This window comes from Enoplosus armatus, chromosome 18, assembly GCF_043641665.1.
Source record: "Enoplosus armatus isolate fEnoArm2 chromosome 18, fEnoArm2.hap1, whole genome shotgun sequence".
NCBI classification, from domain to species: domain Eukaryota; kingdom Metazoa; phylum Chordata; class Actinopteri; order Centrarchiformes; family Enoplosidae; genus Enoplosus; species Enoplosus armatus.
The window spans coordinates 11,052,902-11,079,406 of NC_092197.1; the positions used below are offsets into that span (position 1 = coordinate 11,052,902).

Below are 26,505 nucleotides of genomic sequence, written 5' to 3' on the forward strand. Positions count from 1 at the left end.
AAGTGTTCCAAATCGATTATCATGAAAAAAGGAGAGGGTGTTGATGAGGCCAGTAGTGTAACTGACAGGGTTACACCTTATAATGACTGCACAGAGTGACAATGGCTCAGCACTTGCCTGCACTTGATGAGATGCACAGAGGATAAAAAGGTAGCAGAGGAGTTAAAGCCAGCCGATGTTGAAGGGGAGAGGGGGAGGGAGGGTGGGAGCGATGGAGTGAAGACACTTTGCCTCTCCCTGGAGCAGAGGAGGCAGAGACACAGATGTCAGAGAACAAAAATTCCCCAGAGAGAAAAGGGCAAAATCTGCTTATTTCTCAGCTTTGCACTGTGAAGCGCGGCTCGTGAGAGCTTGTGTGTCTAATTGCCTCCATATATTAACATCATTACACACTTTTTGCCCTGCATCCCTGGACATCTGCCGTGAGAATTATGACCCTGGGTGTGCAGATGGGATGAGGCTGATGGATTTGTCACGTTTTTATTTTCAGTGTTGTTGTTTTTATTTCTTCTCCTTTTTGAACTTTGCTGTTATTATTTTGAGTAACCCACAGTCAGATATTCTATTGTGTTCACACCTTGGCACCATTATTAGACCCAGATTATGCAACCATGTTGTTTGTGCGGGTAGAATAAAAATGTTTTTGACTCATGCAGGCAAGAGTTGGAAAGCAAATATCAAAATTAAATAATGATAACAATGGAAACTAATGTGCTGGGAGAGGGAAAACGGCCTATTTATGACACAATAAAACAACATTCACATTGTCAAATATATATAAAGTATATGGCATTAAAAAATAAAACGGAGAAGTGAGGAGCCCTAACATTTGAAAATTGACCTCCCTTTAGTGAGATCTTTGGGAAGATGAAGATCAGATGACTCTTGTTGAGAGAGTGAATTAGTTTGAATATAAGAGATTACACAATCTAGTAGATTGTTGTTGTTGTTTTTTAAAGATTTTCTACTTGAATATGTTGTATATCTCATTTCACTTGTTTGTTTATCCCGATGCTGACTAATGAATAAATGGTGCTTCAGTGTTCCAAAAAAGGTTATGTTACTATTCATAGCTTTAAAAAGTCCTACAAACCGCTGAAGTGTGTAAAATGTCACTTTGTCATCCTTTCACCTTTTTTGCTCTTTTATTTTTTATTTTCTCTTTGAATTTAATTCAGTTTAAGAACATTTCAAGTTAAAATCTGTAGGAAACTCTCTGACATGCTTTATGGCATTAATAATGTCACAGCGGCCACTTGTTGAGTTTTTAATGTGTGTGTCCTTCATCATGTGTCCTCTGATGCAGGTGAAATATTTAAAGATGAGTTTTTGTTATTAGCTCGTAACAGATTCGCTCATACGGGCTTCAATAGAAAGGAGATATTAATCAAGCGGCTCATTATGTGGGAAATGATCTGCAGTGACGTTAATGAAGATTGCGCGTGGACATGCGTGTCAGCGCAACACAGTGCGGTCATCCAAACTTGGCGGACCCCCCTGTGAGGCGTCAGACTGACCGCCTGGCTGCCGGATCAGCCTGCACTTCACATCTACTGCAAGTGCGGTCAGGTGGCTGCTGCTCCAACTTCATCCCCGCGGACTGTGCAGTGATGGTCGAGTGTGTGGATGTGGATTAGGGATTGGGGGTGGTGGAGTGGGTCCAACTGGCTGATGCAGAACACCTGCACGTGGAGGACTGCCTTCTTTTCCTTTTTCTCGACCTCCAGCCTCCAGCAGCATCACTTTGCCTGTCAAGCGACAGACAGCGAACGATGAGCTCCTCTCTCCCCAAAAGCGAGTCCACCACCTCTCTGCTGAGATCCTCGGGGCTCAACCGCAGGTCCGGCCACTCGAATAACGGTCCGCACGATCACCGGAGCCACCGCACTCACCATCAACCCGCCGGGGCTGGAGGCAGCGAGGATGCAGGCTGGACGGAGGACTGCGAGACGAGTGCGCGGAGACCTCTCTGCCAACCGAGACACGCCGACTCTCGAAATGTAGGTGATCACCGGCTGCAGAAGAGCCACTCTCACCGGCTGGATGACGGTTACGCTCAGGAGGACGTGAGGCACAGGACGAGTCGGCATCAGAAAGAGCGCAGCAAGTCCACAAGGTCCAGACACTCCCATCATCACCACGACTCCTCTCGAGGTGAGCTGCCTCCCGCTGCGCATCAGCAGGGCGGCTCCCGGCAGGACAGGAGGACCTCTCCAACTCCATCTTACCCAAAACAGTCGGACGATGCGGCTTTCTTCTTCGAGCCCAGGGAGAGAGTCATCACCGGGTCCTCCTCCAGTCTCAGCTCTGACCCCCCTGCGACCAGCGCACCTGTCCGGCCCGCAGCCAGCCGCACATCCAAAAGACTGAGCGCGACCGCGTCTGAATACGACTCTAGTCTTCATCCCATCGTGAAGTCCGTCTTCGGGCAGGTGAGTGTGCATGAAGAGGAAATTCAACTTTTCAAACTGTTCTGGAAGTGCAATCAAAGCACAACGAATTTGATTTTGATCAAATCAATATTTGAGGTATTCTCTTCTACATTTGTAATGAAATGCGACAAAAAAAAAAGTCGATTTTAATTGAAACAGTGTCCAATTGCTCAAAGCTCATTAATGCACTGTTACACGTGTGGGTGTTTTGTCGTGTAACACAATGCAAAGGGCAGAATTTGTACTGTAAAGTAAATAAATCAGCAGCAGCATCATCGTGAGTCAAGAATCCAGACTCAGAGCATTTGGAGGGAACTGGCACAGAATTTCAGAAATGAGTGTAGTTTAATTTAATTTAATTTAATTTAGTCTTAAATTGTCTTCTTGTCCAAGAAAAAAAAGATGTGTTTTATATTACAGAGATGTGCTTATTCATTGAAAAAAGTGACACATACAGCCTGTGAAACTGGTTCAGGTGCAATAATGCCGATGTAGAGACCTTTGCTTTAATGCAAATGCAAGTTAAATGTATTTCACTTGTAGCTACACGGTCTCAATTGGCTTTATGGCCACATCAGATCCCCTGTAAAGAGACAAAAGGAAAAACTCCCCCAAAAAAACCTTTTACACAAGTGGAAAATGTGGGAGAGGCAATTCAAAGAGAGATGCCCCTCCATGGACAGCTGGGGGTGCAATTGGAGCCATATAGGTGGGAGGGGTTGTGGGGCAGCTAGAAATAAGAGTGCTAATTTACAACTTCCATCAATGAGGGTATAAATCCAATGTCAATATGAAAGGACAAAAATAATCCAGTCCAATATCCAATCTTCACACTAATCCCAGTATAAGAGAGGCCAGGTGTATCACTCTTGGTGGCTCACTCTCAGTCAACATTATGTTCAGATTATTGTGCTCCTTTAATACCAAATTCACTGCAGCGTGGGTCCTTATTAAAAGTGTGTCACAGCTGCAGAGCTGAGGAGCTGACAGGTGGAGGTTCACAGGTGAGATGCAGGTGAAGCTGGAACCTATTAGCTGGACCTCCAGTCAGCCCAGTCAGTTGAGCAGATTAAAAATGGATGCATGCATTCAGACCATATCTGGCTCCTGTATGTATCTGGTGTCCATCAGTTTCATGACAAGGTGGGGGGGGGGGCAGTCTGTCACGCATCCCGATATGAATAAAGCCGCTGTCATTGTGACTGTCACCCGAGCAACAGCAGGGGGATCAACTTTCCTACTGTGTGGAAAACTTTTCAATGATGAGAGCTTGTCACACACACACACACACACACACACACACACACACTCACTCACTCAGGTAAGTAAACCATTTATACTGATACATACTGAGGAGAGTCTGTGGTGAGTGAGGGTCCACGGCCAGTAAAGGGTGTATCTCTTCTGCATTCACCTACTAGTACATCAGTTTCCTGCGAGGTCCTGCAGCTCTCCCGTGACTCCGACAGATCGGGCAGTACAGTAGGTTGTCTATTCCCTCCAGTCATTCTTTTTTCTCGTTTCATTGAAATCCTTCTCCCTGTGATAAAAAGCTCAAGAGGAGACAATTACCTCCCCGAACACTAATGTGTTCCAGAAATAACTCCTCTCAATCCAGGCCAGAGCTTCAATCAGTCTTAGGGGTTCCATTGAGGCAAAAATCCATGCAGCGGTGTGCTATATAAAGTCTCTAGAGCTGCTGACGTGTGTGGAAACGGCAGATATTTTGGTGTTTCCATTAAATCTATAAATGATCAGATGACAAATTCTGATGTTTTCCAGTGAGCAGTGTAGTGTGTTGGATTAGTTATCAACTCACATTAAAAACACATCAAAAGTTTGGCTACTTGGCATTTCAAGTTTTCAAAGGGGACAGAGTTTGTCAGTTTTCTGTGATTGTTGTCACGGTGAAATCACATCAGCTGTCGATGGTCAAAATGGATTTCTGAGTTGATGCCGCGCAGTTGTGCACATCAGTGTCTGTGTGGAGGAGAAAGCAAGAAATGGCAGAGGACGGCTGTGTGAGAATAAGCGGATGAAACTGAGACCGTTTGTGCATGCATGTTTTTTTGCACCTGCTCAGCATCTTCCCCAAGCTGTTTCATTTTAGTGACCACGCAGTCATAACAGCATGCCTTTTAATGCTCCTTGAATAGATGTGGCAGGGTGAGATATTACACACTACAAACTCTTTCATGTCATATTTTCTTATGTAACATCAAGATCTGCATACAATCCCAACAGAACTTGTTCGCTGCCAGTGGAAGAAGCTAAAAATAGCCCATCAAGACCTGATTATGAGAGACTGGAGGAGGACAATTCTTTTTGTGTGTGGGTCTGTCTTGGTAAAAATATTCAAACAGCAAACATGCTACTTGACAGAGCAAATTTGAGAAAGGGGTGAATAAAAGAGTCGGTTTCCAGCATGTGCTGACATGTTTCTCCGAGCTACGTGTTCATATTCATAAGATGAATCATGATCTCCAAAAAGGCTAGTGTGGGGGTTAGAGTAAGGACAAATGTGACATGTGGTTGTAGCTGCTTGAATGTGTTTCGCAGCTCGACGGTTACAGATACGTTGTGATACAGGGATTCATTCGATAAAGCGTTTTTAATGTGAACATTCATATGAAACATAAAGCAGGCATGTTAACAAGACTCCCATCATTTCTGCACATTCAGACCCTTAAACTGTCCAGGCTACACCAGACACCTTGATGAAGGACAGAGCATGAGCAGTTTTCTTTCTGTCCCAGTAAAAATTTTGTTTCTATTTTAAGATATTCTGAACAATCACAGCATCCCTCAGTTTTTGTGACCTTCAGTGACCTTGTTCTACAAACCCTCGCTGAGGAAATCAGGAGATGCGGTTCAGACCGGTTATTGAAAGACGTCTACTGTTGTCTACTGCAGGGAAATTGACATTGAGGAGATGACAATTTTCTTTGCAAATTAAATTTAGATGAAAGGGTATGTGTATTAACCAGCAGAGGGAGCAAGTACCGTTTGCACCAATAGGCCTGAACTGAAAGGGTTTGTGTGTGTGTGTGTTTATGTGTGTGTATGTGTGTGTGTGTGTGTGATAGAGAGAGATTAACAATCCACTGTGTGTCACATCAGTGAGACAGGGGAAGTGAAAGGGCCGGGAAAGAAAGTGAAGGAAGCGAGGCAATTGGATAAATCGGGAGGAGGACAAAGAGTAAAATAGGGAGAGAGCGACTCTGCTGGCAGACCTGACTGATTGTTATATAAGACAAACAGTCATCAAGTCTCACTTCCCTGCTCCCACCTGACAGCTCGGGAGACAATGTGAGGAAAGGTCTTAAAACACAGATTAGCCTCTCACTTCCTCGCCTGGTTTTCCTGTTACTCATCTCGCGCTCGCACCTGCTGACTGCTTCCTGTCTGCCTTTCCCTTTCCCTTTTTCTTTGCTCTTACAAAACCTCTTCTCCCTCTTTTGTCTGCCGGGGTCACACTGACCTTGATGACGTCTGAGAGGGAGTGAAAACAGAGAGGAGGCACGCATTACAAAACAGAAATGAGTAAAATGAGGAGACAGATCTGGGTGGAAAAGAGAGGAAAGAGAGTAGCATCATGGTGTTCACCGCAGCATATGCCTCCAGTATGTCTAGAGTATAACGGGCTATTTTTAGACACACATGGATATTTTTATATCTGCGCTGGCAAAGAAGGAGGTAGAAAATTCACTCTTTGGTTAAATCCCTTTTTTGAGATGAGGATTAGGCAGTGAAATGTAAGAGCTTGTGCACACAGCTGCACGCGCTGCAAGCATGCAGTGATGCTAAATATTCATGGAGACCTGAGGCTGAAAGGGAAAATCAGTGAGAGACAGAGAAATGAGACAGAGGACAGGGTATACATGAGTCACTGGAAAAACAACAGAGGTTTAATTGACTGAAATGAGACATGTCAATATTTTTCTCTTGCTGACGCACTAAGGCATTTAACTACAGCTGTTTGTATGAAATAATACTGCAATACCAGAATAATCTGCATGAAAGTTTGAGCTGTCCTGATTCGGATGAATTAAACGACTGTAGGATAAAACTGTGACGTCTTAGCAAGCACAAGAAGATGACGCAAGTGCGCATTGTATGTTTTTTTTGTTTTTTTCACTGCCTAGACGTTCCTCTGATGACGCCAAAAATATACGCACACAAAATGTCATTGTCTCTTTTGTCTTCATCCCTTTGACTTCGCACTGTGAGGTGAATGATCACGTTTGACCCTGACGTGATTACATTTCATTCCACTTTGCAAATGAAAAGACAGACACAAAATGAACCATATGATAGCAAAAGAACAAAAACAAGGTTGATGATGAACGCATGAGAGCTTGTTACTACATCAAGCCCTTCCTTCCCCCTCCTACGTCTCTCAGCTCATTTAACACACTGGATGTCAGTGGATGAAACAGGATTATATTTGACCTCGAAATCTTCATTAAAAAGCAAATGCAATTATTAATATTTCCTCTTGGAATAAGTTTCCAGTCTAGTGCGTGCATATGGATTTCTTTGCATTGTGTGTACAATTAATATTTGGCAGAAATCTCTGTATGATTCCTGAAAAAAGGCAAATATTCACATGAATCTTCTCCAGAAATGTTGTTGGTATGTAGTGTGTAAGTAGTTATGTAAATGTGTAAAGTAAATTGTGTGTGTCTGTGTGAGTGAGCGAGGGTGAGGGATACAGCCACAGAGAGGGGGGGGGGGGGGTTGATCCCATGCCCGTGCACACTCTGGTCTGACATTATGAGAGCTGACGGCTCCTGTGTCTGACGTCTGATGTGTTCTGAAGTTCACAATGAGCCTCCGGTGAGAGGCTGGATGAATCATCCGCAGAACAACACAGAGGAGCCGCGGAGATATTGAATGGGAGTGAGATCTGAAACGACTCCGGTGTGAATGTGTTTATTAAAATAGCAGAATAGACAAGGTCGAACAGGAGAGGGAAGCAAGGGCGCTTATTAGTGTTGCAATGGCCACCAGAGTGAATGCTGCTGGTTAAAACCTGACATGAGGGGTTTATGCTGCATGTTGTGGTTTGTAGTTTAAGACAATGGTGGACGAAGTGCTTTGCTTATTGTTACCTCACTTGAATGTTTGACCTTCACTGTGCAGAATGATGCATGTGCAGAGTTTGACATGAAAAGGCTCTTTTCACATTCATCCACTGAAGAGGGGAAGTTTCTCTGTGCTCAACTTAAACCTCATAACGTGTATGTACTAGCATAGTTTGGAAGCCAACCACGGTTCCATACGCAGCGTACAGTAGTGTTATGTTGAAACTTGAAGCTAAACTTTTGAAATGAAAACTATTTGCGCATTCGTAGAGTCTGGATTTCTTTTTTTTTGTGAGGGAGAAGGAGTAGACAAATTATTATTTAAAGTAGAGAATATTTGTGTCTTAAAACATGTCTGGAGGGGATCTTTAGCTTAGTAGAAGTAACAATACTTCAATGCATTATCAGCAAAATATACTTAAAGTTAAAATATTTGTTATGTAGAACGGCGTCTTTTAGAGTTTTATATTATTCACTTTATGTACGATATCACTGGATTATTGTTACTAATGCATTGACATGGATGCAGCATTTCAATGTTGGAGATCAGCGGATCATATGTTTTGTATGTGAAATGTAAATCTGCAAAGTAAATATAGCTGTAAAATGAAGTACAGTGTTTCCCTCTGAAATGTAGCAAAGTAGAAGTATAAAGCGGCATAAAATGGAAATACTCAAGTACAAGTACCTCTAAATTGTACGATACCTGTACAGTGGTACTTTTCATCACTGGTTTGGAGACACTCACTTATAAATGTGTGTGTGTGTGTGTGTGTGTGTGTGTGTGTGTGTGTGTGTGCGTGTGTGTGTGTGTGTGGATGAGAGAGGCTGAGAGAGAGCATTTATTTTCCCGACTGTGTGTGTGTGTGTTTGCATTTGCACGTGCCGGTTTGCATCCTTGGTGGTTCAGAATCCATGTGTCATTTTTTGCATATTTTGCCTTTGATCTGAATCCATGCCCTTCAAGCTTAACATGACATTGTGATGCTTCTACGTTTGTGTATGTGTGTGTGTTTGTGTGTGTGTGTGTGTGTGTGTGAGAGAAAGAGAGAGAGCGAGAGAGGGGGAGGGATGGATGCTGGGTGAAGAGTGGGGAGAAATGTGGGAGAGTAGGGGGTGAAAAGAGAGAGCGTGTGTTATATTTTTAGCTCCACAGCCCCACATCCATGTGTGTTTAATCAAGTGTGTGTGTGTCTGTGTGTGTGTGTGCGCATGTTTGGATTAGTGTCTCCAGCGTCTCGCTCAGGGGAAGGTAATATGCTTGTCCGAACGAGCTTCTTCTGTCACATTCGAATAGATGATTTAAAACTGTGGAGTGAGCGAGAGTGGGGGAGAGAGGGAGGGAAAAAGAGCAAGAGACAGACGGACGGACAGAGAAAGAGAGAGAGAGAGAGAGAGGAGCGAGGGGAGGGAGGAGGGAGGAAAGACACTGTAGGAGAGAGGATGGAATGAATAAGCAATCTTGCTTTTTCTACTCCTAGCGCTTGCATCTCGCTCTGATCACACGCATGCTTCCTCTCCCTTGCTTATCTTGTGTGTTGTTCTGATCTGTCCTTTTGTTCTTGTTTACTTATTTCCTCCTTTGTCTCAGTGTCCCTCCCCTCATACCTCCCAGCGTCCTTGCCTCCAGGTCCTCCCTGTACACTTCCTTCGTCCTCTCCCTCCTATCTCCTCCACCTCCCATGATATCTCCACTCCTCTCCCTGCCTTTTCCCAAATGTCCTCTTATATTAGTCAATGACCCACTGAACCCTCTTTCCCTTTCTAATCACCCCTATTCCCATGCATGCCGGGAAACATATGCAAACACACATGCATACACGTACACTTACAAACAGCCACACTAACACAGACACAGTTAGAGAGAAAACATAAAACAAGAAGGATTTTTTTTTTGCAATGGGCAACTCTGTAAAGTCGCTTAAAATTTTCACCAAGAAGGTAAGGTCTGCTCTGAGGCTTTTCACTCCTTGAATCCCCTGACTGCTGGTGCATGTTTGTCTCATGGTGTGTCCTCAAACCTGACCGATGGCTATTTGACTGGACCTGCTCTGACTGCACCCTGTGTACTGTCTGACTGGGTTATTCACTAACAGGCTGTCTTGAACCGTTGCCCTGTATTTTGCATTGCTGGAGTCCAAGCACAAGGGAGAATAAGGGAAGAGTTTTTCAAGATGAAGCTTGTGTCTCATGCCGTTGTTTCGTCAACACAGGAGCTTATGGTCTTGATTATTGATTGGGATTTTGTTGACGTCCTTTAAAACTCATTCTGCATGTACTTTATGAATTGAGTGTAGCGCAGCGCTAATATGACATTCGCACCTTTATCATATGTCTTCTTAGATATAAGTTCCCTCTGTGCTCATTAGTGCATGGTTGCAACCCCTATAAAACCCTTTTAGCCTTTTAGACAGAGATCAGAGGAGTTGGTTGGTGCTGCTTGTGCTCGACCTGTTGGCTGAGGTGAAGTCTGTGAATTTCAATCAAGTCCTCAAACTTTAGACTCAGTCAAATCACACAGTGAAGCCACCTTATGAGCCAGTGGAAGATACTACCCTGTTGAACCTGCACCCGCAGGATGTGACCAGTCAGTGGAAACAGGTGTTCTGTTTCAACTACATCAGGTTCTGTTAGCACAAATGTACCACCGGCATTGAGTCTGTTAGACGACAACATAAGTGCACAATTGAGGAACAACGAAGGCAGAAACATTCTGAACCATTTCTGTAAAGGCTCATGAAGATAACCTTCGTTCCTACAATGCTTTTCTTACATCTGCTGTCCTCATCGCATCAGTGTATGCTTGAATAGACTCTCGGCGTAGCAGGGAGAAAGTCCCACAAATAGATTTTCCTTCATATCAGCAGCTGCACATCCTTGAGGAAGCACAATATGACAAGCAACTGTTGATGCCATCTGTGCAAATTTGGGTTGGAGTGCTGGAGAAGTTCTTGCTTGAATTCAGCCTTTCTCTGACACAGTTATTTTTTCTTTTGGTTATATAACTGCAAGCGCGTGGCTTCGTAGTACTTTTCTGGCACGATATACCCACAGACAGCCCTGCTCCATGCATCACTTGGTCAGATTACCCAGTGGGCATCCGTTCCTGTGGTGGGGACTGTAGGAATGCACAAATTGGCATTAGGACTGGCATGGTAACAGATGGAGTGTGAAGGTCATTTGTAGAGCGTAATACTCTGTATATTTGCATGTAGTATATTTAATATCCATTTTTCATCATGTATGCATGTAGATGTCTTAGGCTTGCTGTAAAAAGCATCTGAAGACGGGTACTAGCTCATGTCTGAGAGATTTAAAGCAGCAGCAAAAATGGTCCCTGTACAGTGGATAGTCACAAGCATGAATACAGTCTTTTTTCTAATTGTTGTGTTCTGCATTTAGCCTCAGATTAGGCTGCTCTTCTCTCTAATTCAAATGCTAGTCAAAGCAATGGTTGCACTTTATTTGACTTTATTTAGAGGACGGGTTTTTTTGTCCACTGGCAGGCAGTGATTGCCTGTTTTTAATTAACCTGTAGCTCTCTCTGTAATTGGGATCACTGCTGTGAGGACAACTTTTGCCCCCTGGTTGATGGCTAATTAGTGATTATAATTAAATGGCTGGCTGAACTTTAGCCTCGGCTTCTGGACAACACAATTATTTTGTAACATGCACAGAAAAAGCCGTGCCACTCATCATCAGTCATCGGTCAGCAACCCTTTAAATTCCCTCATACCAGCAGACACTGTGCTAGCACTATTACTACCACTACTACTAACACATTTAGACTGTATCATTAGTTCGAGTCACAATGCTGTCAGTTAGAAGTGTACTCGTGGATTCTGTTGTTTTCTTACCACCGATAAATTGGGTATTAGAGGATTATTCAAGTTTATTACAAAGTGGGTCTTATTTTTGTGGTTCTGGCCATATTTGCTATCAGTTACGATCATATTGTACTCACAACATGTCAAGGCAAGAAACACGAGCAATCAGATGATCAGACAGGTTATAAACATTCAAGAGTTTAGTCAGATAATCTAAACCACTTCATTTAGAGAGAAAACCGAAAGTGAGTGCACTTAAGATAATATGGAAATTATGTTACATTTAAACTGGGAAGTTGGTCTGTAAACTGTGATCGATGTAATGGTTATGATTTTACTCTTTGCCTTCATGTTCTCTTCAGTATGTTTGGCTAGTCGGTGGGTTTCTTTGAAACTTGTAAGATCATCTGACTGCTTGTGTATCTCACCATGTCTGACTTTGTTGTAGTGATGTTTTGCTGTTTTCACAGATCTCACCAATTACTTTGGTGAGTAAATGTTATCAGAGCTGTTCGTCAAAACTACAAAACAAAGACCAGATTTTGTCTATAGATGATCCTTAAAGGCAGCTGAAGACTGAAAAAAATGATTAAAGAGAAGTTACGTGAGGCTGCCAGTGTTGGGTGACATGAAAAGAGGCATCGCATCTTTGCTGTGCAGCAAACTCCACAATCGTCATTATCTGTAACACATGATATGGAGGCTCGGTAGAGTTCTGCTGTGCAGATTTGTGACCCACTGGACACATTCATGGATGGCATCAGTAGTTCTTGTCACAATAAATTTCAACCTCTTCCATCTGACTGAGGTGCTTTCCTCCATCATGACTGGCCTGACTCCACACCTCTCTATGACTGACAGACACATGTCTGTCACCTCTGATCCTGCTGTTGAACCCCCCCCCCCAACTTGTTGACTCCATGCTGCCACAATCTGAGTCACGGTCTCTACCCCTGTCTTTGCCCCTGCTCCCATGTCTGGCCCCCCGCCCTGGATGCTGCTCCAGGACCAGAAGAAGAACTACAAAGCAGTGCAGTCCTGTGAGGAGGGGGGCTCTGGGGGGGCCTATCTTGAGCCACTAGTGGCCCTGGCCCAGAACGGAGCCAACATGCACAACGTACTCGGGCCTGCATGCATCTTTCTACGCAAGGGCTTCGCTGAGAGCCGGCAGGCTGTACGTAAGTCCAGACAATATCATGTGCATGCCAAGAGATCAGCACACAACACACAGACAGTACATGCACAATAACAGAGACGTGTGATGAATGAGTGTAGTAATCACCTCTCACTGCAACGTCAGCACCTACCAAATGTAAATAAGCGTGGTGGACCTGAGCAGATGGTGTTTTCAGGATATGAAATCTTTTTTAGTTTGAAGTCTTCTTGATAGCCAAAATGCTAAATGCAACTGTGTGTGTCTGTGCGTGTGTATTTATGCATGAGGCTGCATTACTCATAAACATGGAGGACATTTGTAGCTGGATGGAAGATTATCAAAACAAGGTTATGGTGATGACAGAAATGACAACAGGATCTTGTTATTAAAGAAAACAGCGATGTTGAAATCCTCAGTGTAGACGTTCTGAGGACGAGCTCTCAGTGGTTGTTCCTAATGGATGCAGGGGTTGAGTCATTGAGTCTTTAATGACTGGCAAATAAGGGGGCTGTTGCATATTTTCATTTGTCTCTGCATCTCCACACTTTAAGAAATGCAAGCAACTTACCTATAAAAACAGAAATTAATTCTACAGATACAGTGAATGTGTCCTCTCTACAGAAATAGATGCTACACGATCTTATATTTTATCCTTTTCTGCTATTTTACTTTTATCTCAACACCTAATGTGTGTTATTTTTCAACAGGTCATCACAGAGTGCCAAGAGTCTGCATGTTTTCTTCAGCAGGTGATCTAACGGATAAGCTCTTCCTCTCTACCTGGAAGGAAACCTGCAGACTCTTGGCGCTGTGCGGCACATACCTGTAGTTGCCTATTTATATTTTTACGGCATCATACTGTGTGAGGAATACTGCGCATTGGCATGATTTTAAAAATATCCACAGTGTTGATCCTAACTGTGCACTCTGATCCTTCACAGGACCGAGAGTTGAGGCCCGAAGAAATGGATGGTATGTTACATTTCAGGAAATGTGAAAATAAAACTGCAATTTTCACAATATTTTAAGTACTTTTCACATCGCTCGCACATTCATACCCTTTCTCCCTTGCTCTCAGAGTTACGTGAGGCGTTCAGGGAGTTCGACAAAGACAAAGACGGGTTTATTGGCTGTAAAGACCTGGGGAACTGCATGAGAACTATGGGCTACATGCCAACAGAGATGGAGCTAATTGAACTGAGCCAGCAGATCAACATGAATTGTAAGTAAAACTGTGTCTGTGTGTATATGTGTACATCCCTCTGACAAATATTCAGAATCAAACACTCATGACGCAGAACATTTGAGTTTGTGCCAAAACAGTGTCAAGGCTTCAGCATCACTATTCATCAGATGGAGAACAAACAAAGCAAAGAGTCTTTTTGTCTCTGAAAATACCATGAAGGTTAACCCACCTCCCTCTTTTCAATCTGTCCAACAGTGGGAGGACATGTTGACTTTGAGGACTTTGTTGAACTCATGGGGCCCAAACTTCTGGCTGAAACTGCAGACATGATTGGGGTGAAAGAGCTGAGGGATGCATTCAAGGAGGTGAGGAAAGACATGAGGACATGGATTGAAATGGAGTTGAAGCATCAGGGTAAAATGGATGAATTAATATGTAGAGAGTTTATCTAAGTGTTACCTGATAGAAAAAAAATGTATTCAGAGGGGATTACAGGAATGGCAAAACAAAACTAAAGACTTTATGTCAGATAAAAGCGAGGATGTTATACCAGTATTTTGGTCATTTAGTGATGCTGACCGAGGTTTGTGCAAGCTTATGTAAGAAAAAGGGAAAATAGAGTTTTGAAAATAGCATGTTATACGTCTATACGTACGGATATTCTAATTAATGCTTTCTCTGTTTTATCAATTTGTCTTTTTCTCTCATTCTCAGTTTGACACTAATGGGGACGGCCAGATCAGCACAGCAGAACTTAGAGAGGCAATGAAAAAACTTCTAGGACAACAGGTACAGAGCTGCTGGGAGAGTCTGTCCCCCTCACTGTGGTGCCCCATCAATCATGGTGTCTGTCTGAATCTTGTCTGTTTACTCTACTTGTGTTTCTTGCCTGAGTTTTGTGCCACGGACGTTCACACCTTCCCCACAACCTGACTTTTTCAGGTTGGACACAGAGATCTGGAGGACATCCTGCGAGACATCGACCTCAACGGAGACGGTCATGTAGACTTTGAAGGTAAAGAATCTGCTGTGTGTGACAGCACACTTTGCAATTCATACAGCACAACACATTTCACTGCGTGCAGAGCCTGGAAATCAAACAAGTTTACACCGTACCTTTCTCTGTTGGTGTCATTCTGTCTCTCTCTTAAACACACACTCTTACACACACATTTCAAAGTATAAGCAAAAAATCCCAACATGTGTGTGGCTGATTTCCCAATACCATGCTGATAGTGAGGTGAGGGGATGAAGGCAGTGGGTCTGTCTGTCAGATTATCTCCATACCAAGGGATTATGTCACCTCATAGATTAGCCACAGAGAAAAAAGATGCATACAGGCTGTCAGGGATGAAAATATCACAAAGTGCTGCTGCTCTCAGTGGTGCGACTGTACTTACATCAACACAATTTTACATTTTCTCTGCATTCTATATGCAATCCATCAGTAACAATGTACAACTAGAAAGCCTGTAGATCACGTTTAACAACATTGTCTTCATTCATGTGACTTTTGAGATCAAATATGTGCGCAGCTCTAACTAACTTATCAAGCTAACATATTTTTAGACATGCATACAAAATATGGTATAAAATATGTGTTTATCTTACCCAAACTGATTATAAGCCATTTGCATAAAAGTAGGGATTTCTTTTGTTATTGAGTGAGATGGTTGAGCGGACCTGAAGCCCAGTTTATGTTCCACCAAGTTAATAAAGCTCTCTTTAATGAAATTAATAGAAATACATGACTTAAGTCATCCAGTAGCGCAAAATATCTGGTGATCATAAAAGTCCTTTTGGAAAGAATGGAAACTTGTATTTCAGACTTGCATTTGAGAAACTGCTGCTACACCCTACATCTCCACCACCAATACCTCAAAACCAGAGGGTACAAACCCTCAAATAGCATGGCATACAGCATCATATATTTTATTGAATTATTTTATTTTATTTTTCAACTAAAGCTTTGTAAAACAATGTGTTCTTTTCTTTAATATACAGAATTTGTGCGGATGATGTCTCGATGAGTCCCTGACAGAGAGCTGACATGTTTAAGCACGACGCGGATTCTCTGTTTGTATGAGAGGAAGAGGAGAGAGACCAGCACAGAGTACTGATGGATCTCGAACTTCTGAACTGTTGATGGACGATAAAACAAAAAAACATATCAACCCTGCCCTGAAACTGCCATGCTGAAGCACAAAGGCTGACGACTAACAGCCAGGAGCAACACTGTTGATTATATGCTGCTGCTGTTTCTTAGCATAAACAAAACCAACAGCTGCATTTCTGACTTTTACAAAGTATATTTTAAAAAAGCACATTTTCCTTTAGTAATTACAACATTTCTAATGCTGATGTGGCTGTTGACTCAGTGGGTAAAAGGTAATAACTGTAGCAATTAAGAAGACATATTTCAGACTACAGCAGTATGCCAGCAAACACCCAAACCAATACAGCACATTCTTTTCTAAAGATGAGGACATCGTAAGCACAAATACAATATGGCAATATGGAAATATTTCATGTGATCCTGTCAAAGCTGTGCGTTTGTGTTTTGTGCATACTGTTGTTTCACTCCAACCTATGCTGTAGATTTATTATGTCCCTTAAGACTATCGTCAAACCCTGGATAAGGCAAGCCAATATTTGTTTTGTAATTATGTGTAATGTAGCACTGATGCAGTTCTTCTGACTTTAATAACAATATGTCTATCTTACTGTGATATATATGTAATTTTCAGTGTGCATACGACTTTACAGACTCCATCAACTGCAAAAAATTCTTGAAGGAAATTCTCTCCAGGAACAGTGAGTTGCTAATCTTGACTACTGTGATAGGCCTTTTTAATGACATGTATGTTTTACTAATTCTGAATATTACTCCGCATGAATACTCAGAGTTTGACGGATCATCTATACCTTAACTCACATTGGGAGGTGATCAACAGAGAGATAAAACTTAATTTATTTTATAATAAATGTACTTGTTTATTGGGGTTTTGTGAGTCGACAGAAGTGTCCTGAAGTGATTTTCACTTTGGTGCAACATTTACACTTTTAACTTTAATACCTCAAAATGAATTGAATAATCACCCTCATCCACAAACTGCCCCTATAGCATAATCTCTAATACCAATCTCTTTACCCTCTTACCTTCATTATCTATATTTGTAAAGAAGCAGCATTAACTTCTTTATGCAAAAAGCCAAAGAAAGTTTACAAAAATATTATTTGAGTCTTAGTAAGTGTATGCAGTCTGTTTTAGAAATATGATCCATTGGATTGTATTTTCAAAATGGCTGCTTGAAATGCTGGTTGGTTCCCGGGGCAGCTAAATTATTGGTTGACTGTTCGTGAATGGACACGGGGGTAGATGCATGCTATAAAGTTAAGATATTCTTCGAAAGGGAAATCTTATTTTGTGGTTTTACTTGTCTTAACTGTGTGAAACTATGCATGCAAGAAACAACTGAAATTTGTAGCAGACTATATAAAAATAAAGGTTTTTATTGGAACTTGAGCACAGAGGCAATGTCTGTAGAATAGTATGTGTGTGTGTTGCCCTGTATTATCATTAGTATTGTAAAATCTCCTGCAGATGTTAAATTGCATTGAGACCCGGTGACAGTAAAGGCCATGGCATATGTATGAATATATGAAATGTGGAATGAGGCTCATAACAACAAATACTGATGGGGACGAAAACAATTCTGACATTTACAAAAAACTGTGTAAGTAGCACAGTGGCAAGTATTCTGTAGTTTTATAAACACGGGCCTTTCTCTACTGAGTAGTTTCGCTGAGTAAGAGCCAACTTGGCTTTTAACAGAAACAGCACACAGCAGGCCGCCTTTACTCTCTTTAAAGTGTTTATCAAAGAGGGTGAAGTGGATCAAACTTATAAAATCTTAAAGGCAATGTACACAGTAACAGCAAAGGTTTCAAGACTTGTCAAAATTATTAAGAATCAGAACCAGGGACGTCTAGGTTTACATAAATAAATTGACTACAGAAACCTAAAAGTCTCACCCCAGTACTCACTTTAAGAAGTGATGACATGAATGTATTGTCTTTGTGGACAGCCTCAATAACATGTGCAGTCAAACTGAGTCATTGTGCGAGTTTTTAGTTTTGAATTACATTTCTCTACGTATTCTATTAAATTGTTTGTTTAGTGTTAACACTGTTCTTTCTTTCTTTGTAATTTCGAGATAAGTCATTTGGCTAAGAGTGTTTTTTTTTTTATATAATTGGTATGAAAATTGTAATACAAACAAATACATTATTGAAAAATTGATTTAAATGTTTTTCAATCAATCAATCAATCAGTCAATGTTTTGACTACAAAGTTTCATTATGCACAAATAAAATGCAAATTATCTGAATTCAGACAATTTGCTGTATTTAAGATTATCTACAATGTAGAACAAGTCATCTGAAAAGGAACATGGGGGAAGTTTGTACTGTTTTTGACAATTTGCTGTATTTAAGATTATCCCAAAACAAGGACTCTCGCAACGTGACACACTTAATGCTAAAGAGCCTAATCTACTCCCTCAAAATATCCTCATCATTGTTTACTCTACAAGCAAAAAGAAGGAAACTATTGTACATTGTATTCACGTTGGGCATATTGTACAGTAAGGTGGAATGGGGGGAAAGCCAATTGGCTATTATTATTTTATGGTACTATTTTTTTCAGCATTTTTTACCAATTGATGTTGATAGATACTATATATAATAATAATCCCTCATAATATAAGTTCCTCGTGTTGTCATTAGGATCAGTAATTTAGACGAATCTTTGACAGACTGACTTTACGTCCTATACTTTCTGGTTGGACCACCCCCCTGTAATCAGATTTACTGTCCATGTCCAGCACGCAGTGCAGTGACAGCGGCCCTCATTGGCCACCTGTTGCCACGGCGACTCTATACAACTCTGTCTGCAGTTGTAGCATGCTGCTAAAAGCCTGTAAAGACCGCAGCTCAGCGTCAAAGATCCCTGTGCTTCAGCCTGGACTCTCCAGATGGAGAACTACCTGACTGTCCTCAATCCTCCTCCGGCGCAGGACTAACGTTTAATCCGGAGCACTGGGGTAAGAGCCGTTACCCAATAGCTAACACATTATTAGCCGTTAGCCGGGGGTCAAAGTGAGTTTAACCTTGCAGCTCCCTTGTAAGCTAGCATGCTACGACCCAAACTTATCTAACTTAAACTTCCTAATAATCAATAGCGTTAACTGAAGAAATTACACATCAAACGTGAATGTGTCCCATAAACGTTACAGGGTGCCAGTTAGTATCCTGGTGATGTAACTAGTTAACATCAAGCACGGAAAACAGTTATTTGGTAAATAACGTTAAATGAACATAACATTAGCATAAATGTTTAAAGCGTTGTTCCTAGATATCAGGGAAGCTAGCTAGTGTACTTAATGACCACATACTGTACTTCATTAACTCTGAATAAGGTGCTTGGTGTCCCTTAACTTTTAATGATTACATTATAACTTAATTGTCGTTAATTACACAACTAGCTTTAGTATTTTTGTGTTCCCATAAACTAAAGGTGAGGTGTTAACAGGAATTAGTAATTACTCCAGAGCTAGCCACCATTACTGTGTTCACACTGTTCAGATTTTTTTTATGGTATTGCACCTTTATCTCATGCTTGACACAAGCCAGGGTGAGCTGAATTATTATACATATTTCCAGTCAATCATTTAAGTCATAGATAGTCATCATGTTTCATCTTTTTTAATTACACAGCTATAGATGGTATATAATGAGAACCTACCTCATATCAAGTATGATGTTGCTACAAAGGTAATTTAAAGTCAGTCACAATGTAGAACAAGTCATCTGAAAAGGAACATGGGGGAAGTTTGTGCTGTTTTTGACTGATCTTGATATTTTGTGCTGTCTTCGTCAGACGCAGACAATGAGTTACTCCTGATGAAGATTTCAGTGTCGGCTTCAGCTGGACCAGAAGACTGGAGTTTTGCCGTGTTATGCAGTCTCTTTGCTCTCTGTGTCTCTTCTGCTGTTGAGCAGCATGACTTGGTTTACATTTCCTGCTGACAACCTGCTGTGCAGGTGTCTGGGTGTCTCCATCACAGTGTGGTTGACTATTCTGTTTGTCTTCATAATTGTGCCAGCTGTACTTGGAGTTTCTCTTGGTATCCGCAGACTCTACATGAGGACACTTCTCAAGATCTTTGAGGTGAGCTTGGTGTCTATGTAATGGACAATATAGAAGGGTAGAAGGGTACAAAAGTGATTTGTATTCATCTTGTTGGTGAACTGAAAAGGTTGGTTTATTTATTGATTATTCATTGCACAGCCTTTTGGAACAAACGTCTTACCTCTAAACTGCTGCAGTAATACATTAGGAAACCTAGTTGATAGAATAGTTTTTTGCCATTTTAATCTCGCTGATTTTATTTTAAAAAATGCAATCCCAGTCGGGTGGGACCCCTGGGTTCTCCGAGCTCAGAGGGACTGTGAAGTGTAGGGCATGTTGTTGCCTCCTTAGGGACTTCAGTTTTGGGACAGACCCTTGGGAGGAATAAGCTTTTAGCCATGGGACTACGATCTGAGGTGGTGTAGATACTGCAGGGAGCTTAGACTCCTGGGACGAAGTTCATCTACTGGCATAGTTGGAGGATTTTTGAGATGTGGTGCAGAGAACACGAGGCAGTTCTCCTCACAGTTTCTGAAGGAGTTGTTGGATTCAGACCTCTCCCCTTCTACACTCAGGATAATAGTAGTCTGACCCTTGGAGTTGAGCTCTGGAAAAGGCACTGTTTGAGCCCCTGGAGCTGGTCAATCTGAAGTGGCATTCAATCAAGACTGCCTTTCTGTTAGCTTTTGCCAGGAGGGTGGGAGGAGCTGCAGGCTCTCTTGATCCATCATAAATCTGCATGTATATGTGTATAGGAGTGGTCCTGTGGCCAAATCTGACATTTCCTCCAAAGATCCTGTCTGGCTTTTTCTTTTGCTTTATCCAGTCAGGGCTCTTACATTGTACATGAAATGGGAACCTAGCAAAAAACAGACCAGCTATACGTTGGTTTCAACCCAGAGTCCAGGTTTTTCCTCTTGACTGTAGATGCTTTACAACAGACCAATATGGAGCTGGTATTCCACTGCCTTCATGTGGGGTCAATCTACCTGTGACATGGCAGCATCATGGCACTTCTACTGACATGTGTGGCATTGCTATTTAGTGTGTACCATCCACATGGTTCTACTGTCTTAATTTCAGATCTGGGTCCCTCCTTCTGGGATTAGGGGTGTGGTGTTCCCCAGTAGACAACAGGAAGCTTTGTGTCTGGCAGTCTGGCTTTAGTGGTCTCTCTACGTCTCCAAATCAGCCTTGCAAGCCCTTGGAAGTGTCAGTCATCTTGGCTTCAGCAGATCTGGGAGTGCTTGTCAGTGTAGGAGTCTGTGTATGTAGGGTACACTTCTGAATGGTCTGTTTTCCAGGAGCTACAGCCCTGCTGGAATGCATACTGGTGTTTAATTTGGTGATCCATCGAAATTGTGACCTATTTATGTTTGTAAGTCAGACAAGTGGTACAGGATTTGAAACTGAAACTGGACCAGAATAGTATTGAATGTTTTTGCAATTTCTCAGCTTCTCAAGAAAAGAATCATGGGAATCATGCCTAATTTCATCACTTTAATATCACAGTCTTCCCTGCCCATATTCTCTTATTCAGCAGTAGTGTATCAAATGAAGTCTTTAGTTCTTACTCTTATGTTGCTGTATGTCAAACATTACAACAAACAAAGAAAATGTAATACTTAATCTTGTTTACTTAAAGTTATACTTAAAGTTGTCTTAATATTTTTCTCTTTAATTAGTGGGCGACCTTACGAATGGAGATGGGAGCGAAGGAAAAGAATCAGCAACTCTATAAACCATATAGTTATGGTAAACAAATAATATTTCAATATTTCTCAGTCATGAATGCTTACTGTACCTGTATTATTTCTACCATGAACTCTTCTTGTTGCTCTCACTGTAGGAATCATAGCCAAAGAACCACCAGCATCTTTGCAGCAGGAGATCCAGGAGCTGCGGGGTTCTGCCAGCTCTCTGTGCTCAGATCCGGAGTTTGAGATGGCCGACATCTTCTACTTCTGCCGGAGAGGGGTGGAGAGCATCGTGGACGATGAGGTGACCAAGCGCTTTTCAGCCCAGGAATTGGAGAGCTGGAACTTGCTGACTCGAAGTGCCTACAACTTCCGTCATATAAGTCTGAGACTTACTGTCCTGTGGGGCCTGGGAGTCCTCATCCGCTACGGCGTCTTGCTGCCCCTCAGGTCAGAGCAGCATGCAGACAGGTTATGTTGTAGAGGCAGTACGATTCATCTCATCATACAAAAGCTGTGAATGGGTAAACAACTGGTTCAGTCTTGAGTCAAGTATGTTCTTTTTTTCTGCAGGGTTACTCTGGCAGTCACTGGTATTTGTCTGCTTCTAGTCCTGACTGCTTTGGTGGGCTTTTTACCCAATAAAGAGTAAGTTTCCCCCAATTATCATAACAGTTCAACTGTGCATGTGAAGTTAGTTCCCTATAACAAGGGTAGGAAGATGATCAAAAGCTGCAAGACTGACTAAGTGAAACCACATGTATTTTAGTCAGTCTGGTTTAAATTAACTTTTTTATTGTGAGGATTTTCTGCTCCTTTACAAAATGAAGCGGTTGTTTGATAAACCTTGAAGTGTGCATCCTAAGAGGAGTGGAGTAATTGTTGGGCATTATGTCTTCAGGTTAAGGTTCCTCCTGAGTGAGAAGGTTCATCTGATGTGTTATCGCATCTGTGTCAGAGCTCTCACAGCAATCATCACCTATCATAACAGGTACAACATATTTGATATTCAGCAACAATATCAGCTTCTTAAGAAATTTAGAGAGAGTTAGATTTATAAAATACATTATAATGATCAGAACAGTGATATTCACAAGGCAGCGTTTTATAAATGTCTCAATTTCAAAGAATATAATGGCAAGCGTTGAGCTGTGTATAGTTGCCTCTTTTGGGTCTGGATATTTGTTAGCTTGTCACCAAGTTGTATGTTTGTGTCTTAATAAACTTGTTTAATTTCAGAGAGAACAAACCAAAAAATGGCGGTATCTGTGTGGCCAATCACACAACGCCCATTGATGTCATCATCTTGGCCAACGATGGCTGCTACTCTTTGGTAGAAAAGTTTGTGTGTCTCTGTATGTATTTCTGTGAGTGAGTACGTGTTCTGTCTTCATAAGAACGAATGATCATGAATGTATATATGAGTAGCTCAGCTTTATTACAGATGAGTAGAGATGTTGTTTTTGAGCTGAGCTTGAGTTGAATGCGTCTCTCAGATCGGCCAGGTGCATGGAGGGTTGATGGGAATGGTCCAGCGAGCCATGGTCAAATCTTCTCCTCACATCTGGTTTGACAGATCAGAAGTCAAAGACAGACATCTAGTGGCCAAAAGGTAACACTGCATCTTCTCAGTGTTGTATTTGCTCTTAGCTCCAGTTACGTTATGGAAAGTATGTCTGCCATGCAACCAATTATCATTTAGAATGATCAACTAAATTATAATACACACAAAATTTTGTTCACCCTTGTCTGTATATGTCCTATTGTGAATGAGTGTCGCCAAATTTGGTGCACATGTTTCAGAGTCAAGTATTAAATATGAGTATATAAAGTTATGGTTGTGGCCTACACACTGTGGATAGAACCTAGTTTGCAAACTGGTATCATCTTCATCTCATTTAACGGCATTTAAGAGAGCAATATACACCACATTTAATGTCATTTATAAGGATTTTAGTGATATGTCATCTTGATGTAGACCATGGAGTATGTGCATATAATGATTTGGTTGTTTCTATAATAGCAGCAGTTCAGATTGGGTTTGAACATCATTGGGCTTGAACTCTAAAAGTGAGGCTAATGGAACGCTTTTTTTGAAAAATATTTTCATCACTTCTGCTTTGTCATTTCAGGCTTGGCGATCATGTTGCAGACAAAACCAAACAGCCCATCCTGATCTTCCCTGAGGGTATGATGATGTAATGATTTTAAACCCACGTGTACAGCCTGTAAAGTTTGTTGTTTAGTTTCGATAAGAGCTTCACACTGTGTCGTCTGCAGGTACTTGCATCAACAACACATCAGTGATGATGTTCAAAAAAGGCAGCTTTGAAATTGGCTGCACCGTCTATCCAGTTGCCATTAAGGTAGAAACTTTTTTTCCCCTTTCTGCTCATTTTGCTCTTACCTGCGTAACCTAATGTCCATCTTGCAGTATGATCCACAGTTTGGGGATGCTTTCTGGAATAGCAGTAAGTTTGGCATGGTGAATTATCTGCTGAGGATGATGAGCAGCTGGGCCATCGTCTGCAGCGTTTGGTACCTGCCGCCTATGAACATAGAGGTGAAACACAATGTCACAAGCTTACAAAGAATATTTGGTGTATGACCAAAAATCAATTTTCAGATCATCCATTGTTTATTCCATCTGCTGGAGTACTTTCTCCACTTCACTCTTCTTAACCTGTTCTTTTTTTATTGTGCTTGTGTAGGAAGGGGAGGATGCGGTGCAGTTTGCCAACAGAGTGAAAGCAGCCATAGCTGCGCAAGGAGGATTAGTGGATCTCATTTGGTGAGTCAATAGCCAGGTTTCCATCTAGATGTAGTGCAAATTTTAACAAAAGTTTTAGAAAATCTGCAAAATAAATTCCATCTTCTATTGTTATGCCAATATTAGGAGTTAGTTCATTGAGATAAACAGTTGGTGGCGCTAATTCTCAGTCAGGTGCCATTGAATCATTGCAGAAGGAGAGGGTACAATGAGATGACGTTATTGAAAGAGGGCCAGTCAAACCTCAAATGGTGGATAAACATGTAGAAAACGTGATGGCAATATGGCATTTAAGTTTGTTTCATGTTTTAATTTGAGGAAGGTTTGAACGTATAAATATTTTTGTCTGCCGCCTTATTTCTTCTCTTCATTGAAGCGAAAACTTCAGTGGAACTTTAAGTCACATGCTTTATATATGTCATGACTAGTTTCCACTGCACTTTGTCACATTTGGCTTTTATTGATACACCGACACACTTAATTCATGGGGTCATTCTTGGTCATTCCCTTCAGTGTTTTCTGGAAGAAGTAACTAACGACACTAATACTCTTTTCCTTTGTGTGCTCTCAGGGACGGAGGGCTGAAACGAGCAAAAGTGAAAGATGCTTTTAAAGAAGAGCAGCAGAAACTTTACAGTAAAGTTCTTGTAGGTGAGCAGGACCAGAGGGACCAAAGTGACAACAAACATTTAGAGGGTGAAAATCCAGAGGAGGATAAACGCAATCGAGATTTAACAAAAGGACAATGAGGACACAGTGAACGTATTACGGCGTGTCTTGTAACAAAAAAAAAATTCTCATGTTTTGATATTTATGTTTTTGTCAGTGTATATTTATTTATATTGTTTGTATGATGTGAAATTAGGAGAATGGTTACACTTACAGTACAAAAAGGTCAAACAGTGAGAGATTATACAAATGCTAATAGGTCAGTTTGTCTTTTTTTAACTAATTGTTCAGAGACCAAAATCCTATAGTGACGTTAATTTTTTTCTGCTTCCTTTTTATTGCCACGTGAGGTTGTTGTATATCTGATTAAAACATTCTCTTCTAAAAAAAACTGAACTGAACTTTTTGTAAAGAATTCAATTCATTTCAGAGAATCTGAACAGTGTTAGGGTTAGGGTGAAGAAAGCTTTGACTATTTGAAGTGTCTAGTACTACAGTGGTTACATCACTGTCAGACAGACACTTTGCCAACAGTTGTGCGTCACTTTGCTAATTGGCTCAAGGCGTCTATATGTGTCTTCACCTTTAATCTTTATGGGAGAAGCAGAGACAGTGAGATAAAACATTTGGGCTGGTACACAACGTAAGCTGCTGTTAGGAAGGTCTTTATTTGAAGGATTTGAGATTTAGAGTGACGCAAAGGAACTTGACCAGAAATTGTGTTTATCTTATTCCCTTTCTTAACCAGCAGGAGTCAGTGTTCAAACATGAACCCTCCTGCATATTGTGGCATGTGAACATTATACTCAGCAATAAACATACAAATCTATACACAGACTGAGTAAAACAGCTGTATAACTGTCTAAAATACATACATTTACCATTCCCACTTGATCCTAGTCAGGTTCATGGGAACTGAGGGTTTATCCCAGCATGCTTTCAAAGTACTTCAGAGCATTCAATCCATCTGATCTGCTGGTGGAATGAAATCCATGCAAACACTACACTGCAGCCCTGATTAAGATCAAACTGGAGCTGCATGTGAAACTGAATCCAACCATATGAACCCTATCAGCTGTCAGGTATCCTCTCCTCTCTCCACGTGACTATCAGAGCAGAGGTGTCATGTTTTCAGACCTACATCATAAAGATAGGAGGAAGTGGAACTGTACAGAACAAACTAACATGTCAAAATACTGAACAAACGAAGGGACAAGATGATTAAAAACTGTCAGGTTGAGTAAGAACCCAAATCAATCACTGATGTGATGCCGACGCACTCTGGCAGGTGTGAACGAGGGTCAGGTGTGGCCTGTTGTTTCCAGTAAATGATTGTTGTGGTGTGAACGGGCACGTCACGCAGCGTGTCAGGTTTGTTAGTGAAGTCATGTAATCTGGGGGAGTGTCTTGTCTTAACCAAGCCCCCCCCCCCCCCCCCCCCCCCCCCCGTCGGTGTAAACACGCCCAATCAGCTGTTTCCTCAAGTTC

General features: G+C 41.6%; 2 protein-coding genes across 5 annotated transcripts; both read left to right on the plus strand.

Annotated features, from left to right (window-relative positions):
• The first annotated feature begins 1,772 nt into the window (after window positions 1-1,772).
• Window positions 1,773-15,718, plus strand: cabp1b (calcium binding protein 1b). 4 transcript variants are annotated; one of them, XM_070924525.1, is made up of 8 exons: window positions 9,419-9,469; window positions 12,353-12,520; window positions 13,444-13,474; window positions 13,581-13,724; window positions 13,944-14,053; window positions 14,403-14,477; window positions 14,631-14,703; window positions 15,693-15,718. In XM_070924525.1, exons 1-8 carry the CDS (start codon window positions 9,419-9,421, stop codon window positions 15,716-15,718), a joined length of 678 nt encoding a protein of 225 aa, XP_070780626.1. The 4 variants fall into 4 exon arrangements, with proteins under 4 accessions (XP_070780625.1, XP_070780626.1, XP_070780628.1 ...); XM_070924524.1 differs by lacking the exons at window positions 9,419-9,469; window positions 12,353-12,520 and adding an exon at window positions 1,773-2,432; XM_070924527.1 differs by lacking the exon at window positions 12,353-12,520 and having other exon boundaries at window positions 9,419-9,460.
• Window positions 15,719-19,752: 4,034 nt separating this feature from the next.
• Window positions 19,753-25,156, plus strand: LOC139301282 (glycerol-3-phosphate acyltransferase 4-like). Its single transcript, XM_070924634.1, has 12 exons — window positions 19,753-19,920; window positions 21,567-21,636; window positions 21,731-22,028; window positions 22,152-22,226; window positions 22,480-22,569; window positions 22,818-22,911; window positions 23,075-23,190; window positions 23,711-23,766; window positions 23,859-23,944; window positions 24,013-24,141; window positions 24,290-24,369; window positions 24,920-25,156. The coding sequence occupies exons 1-12, from the start codon at window positions 19,753-19,755 to the stop codon at window positions 25,095-25,097; spliced, it is 1,440 nt and encodes a 479-aa protein (XP_070780735.1). The 3' UTR covers window positions 25,098-25,156.
• Window positions 25,157-26,505: the final 1,349 nt, after the last annotated feature.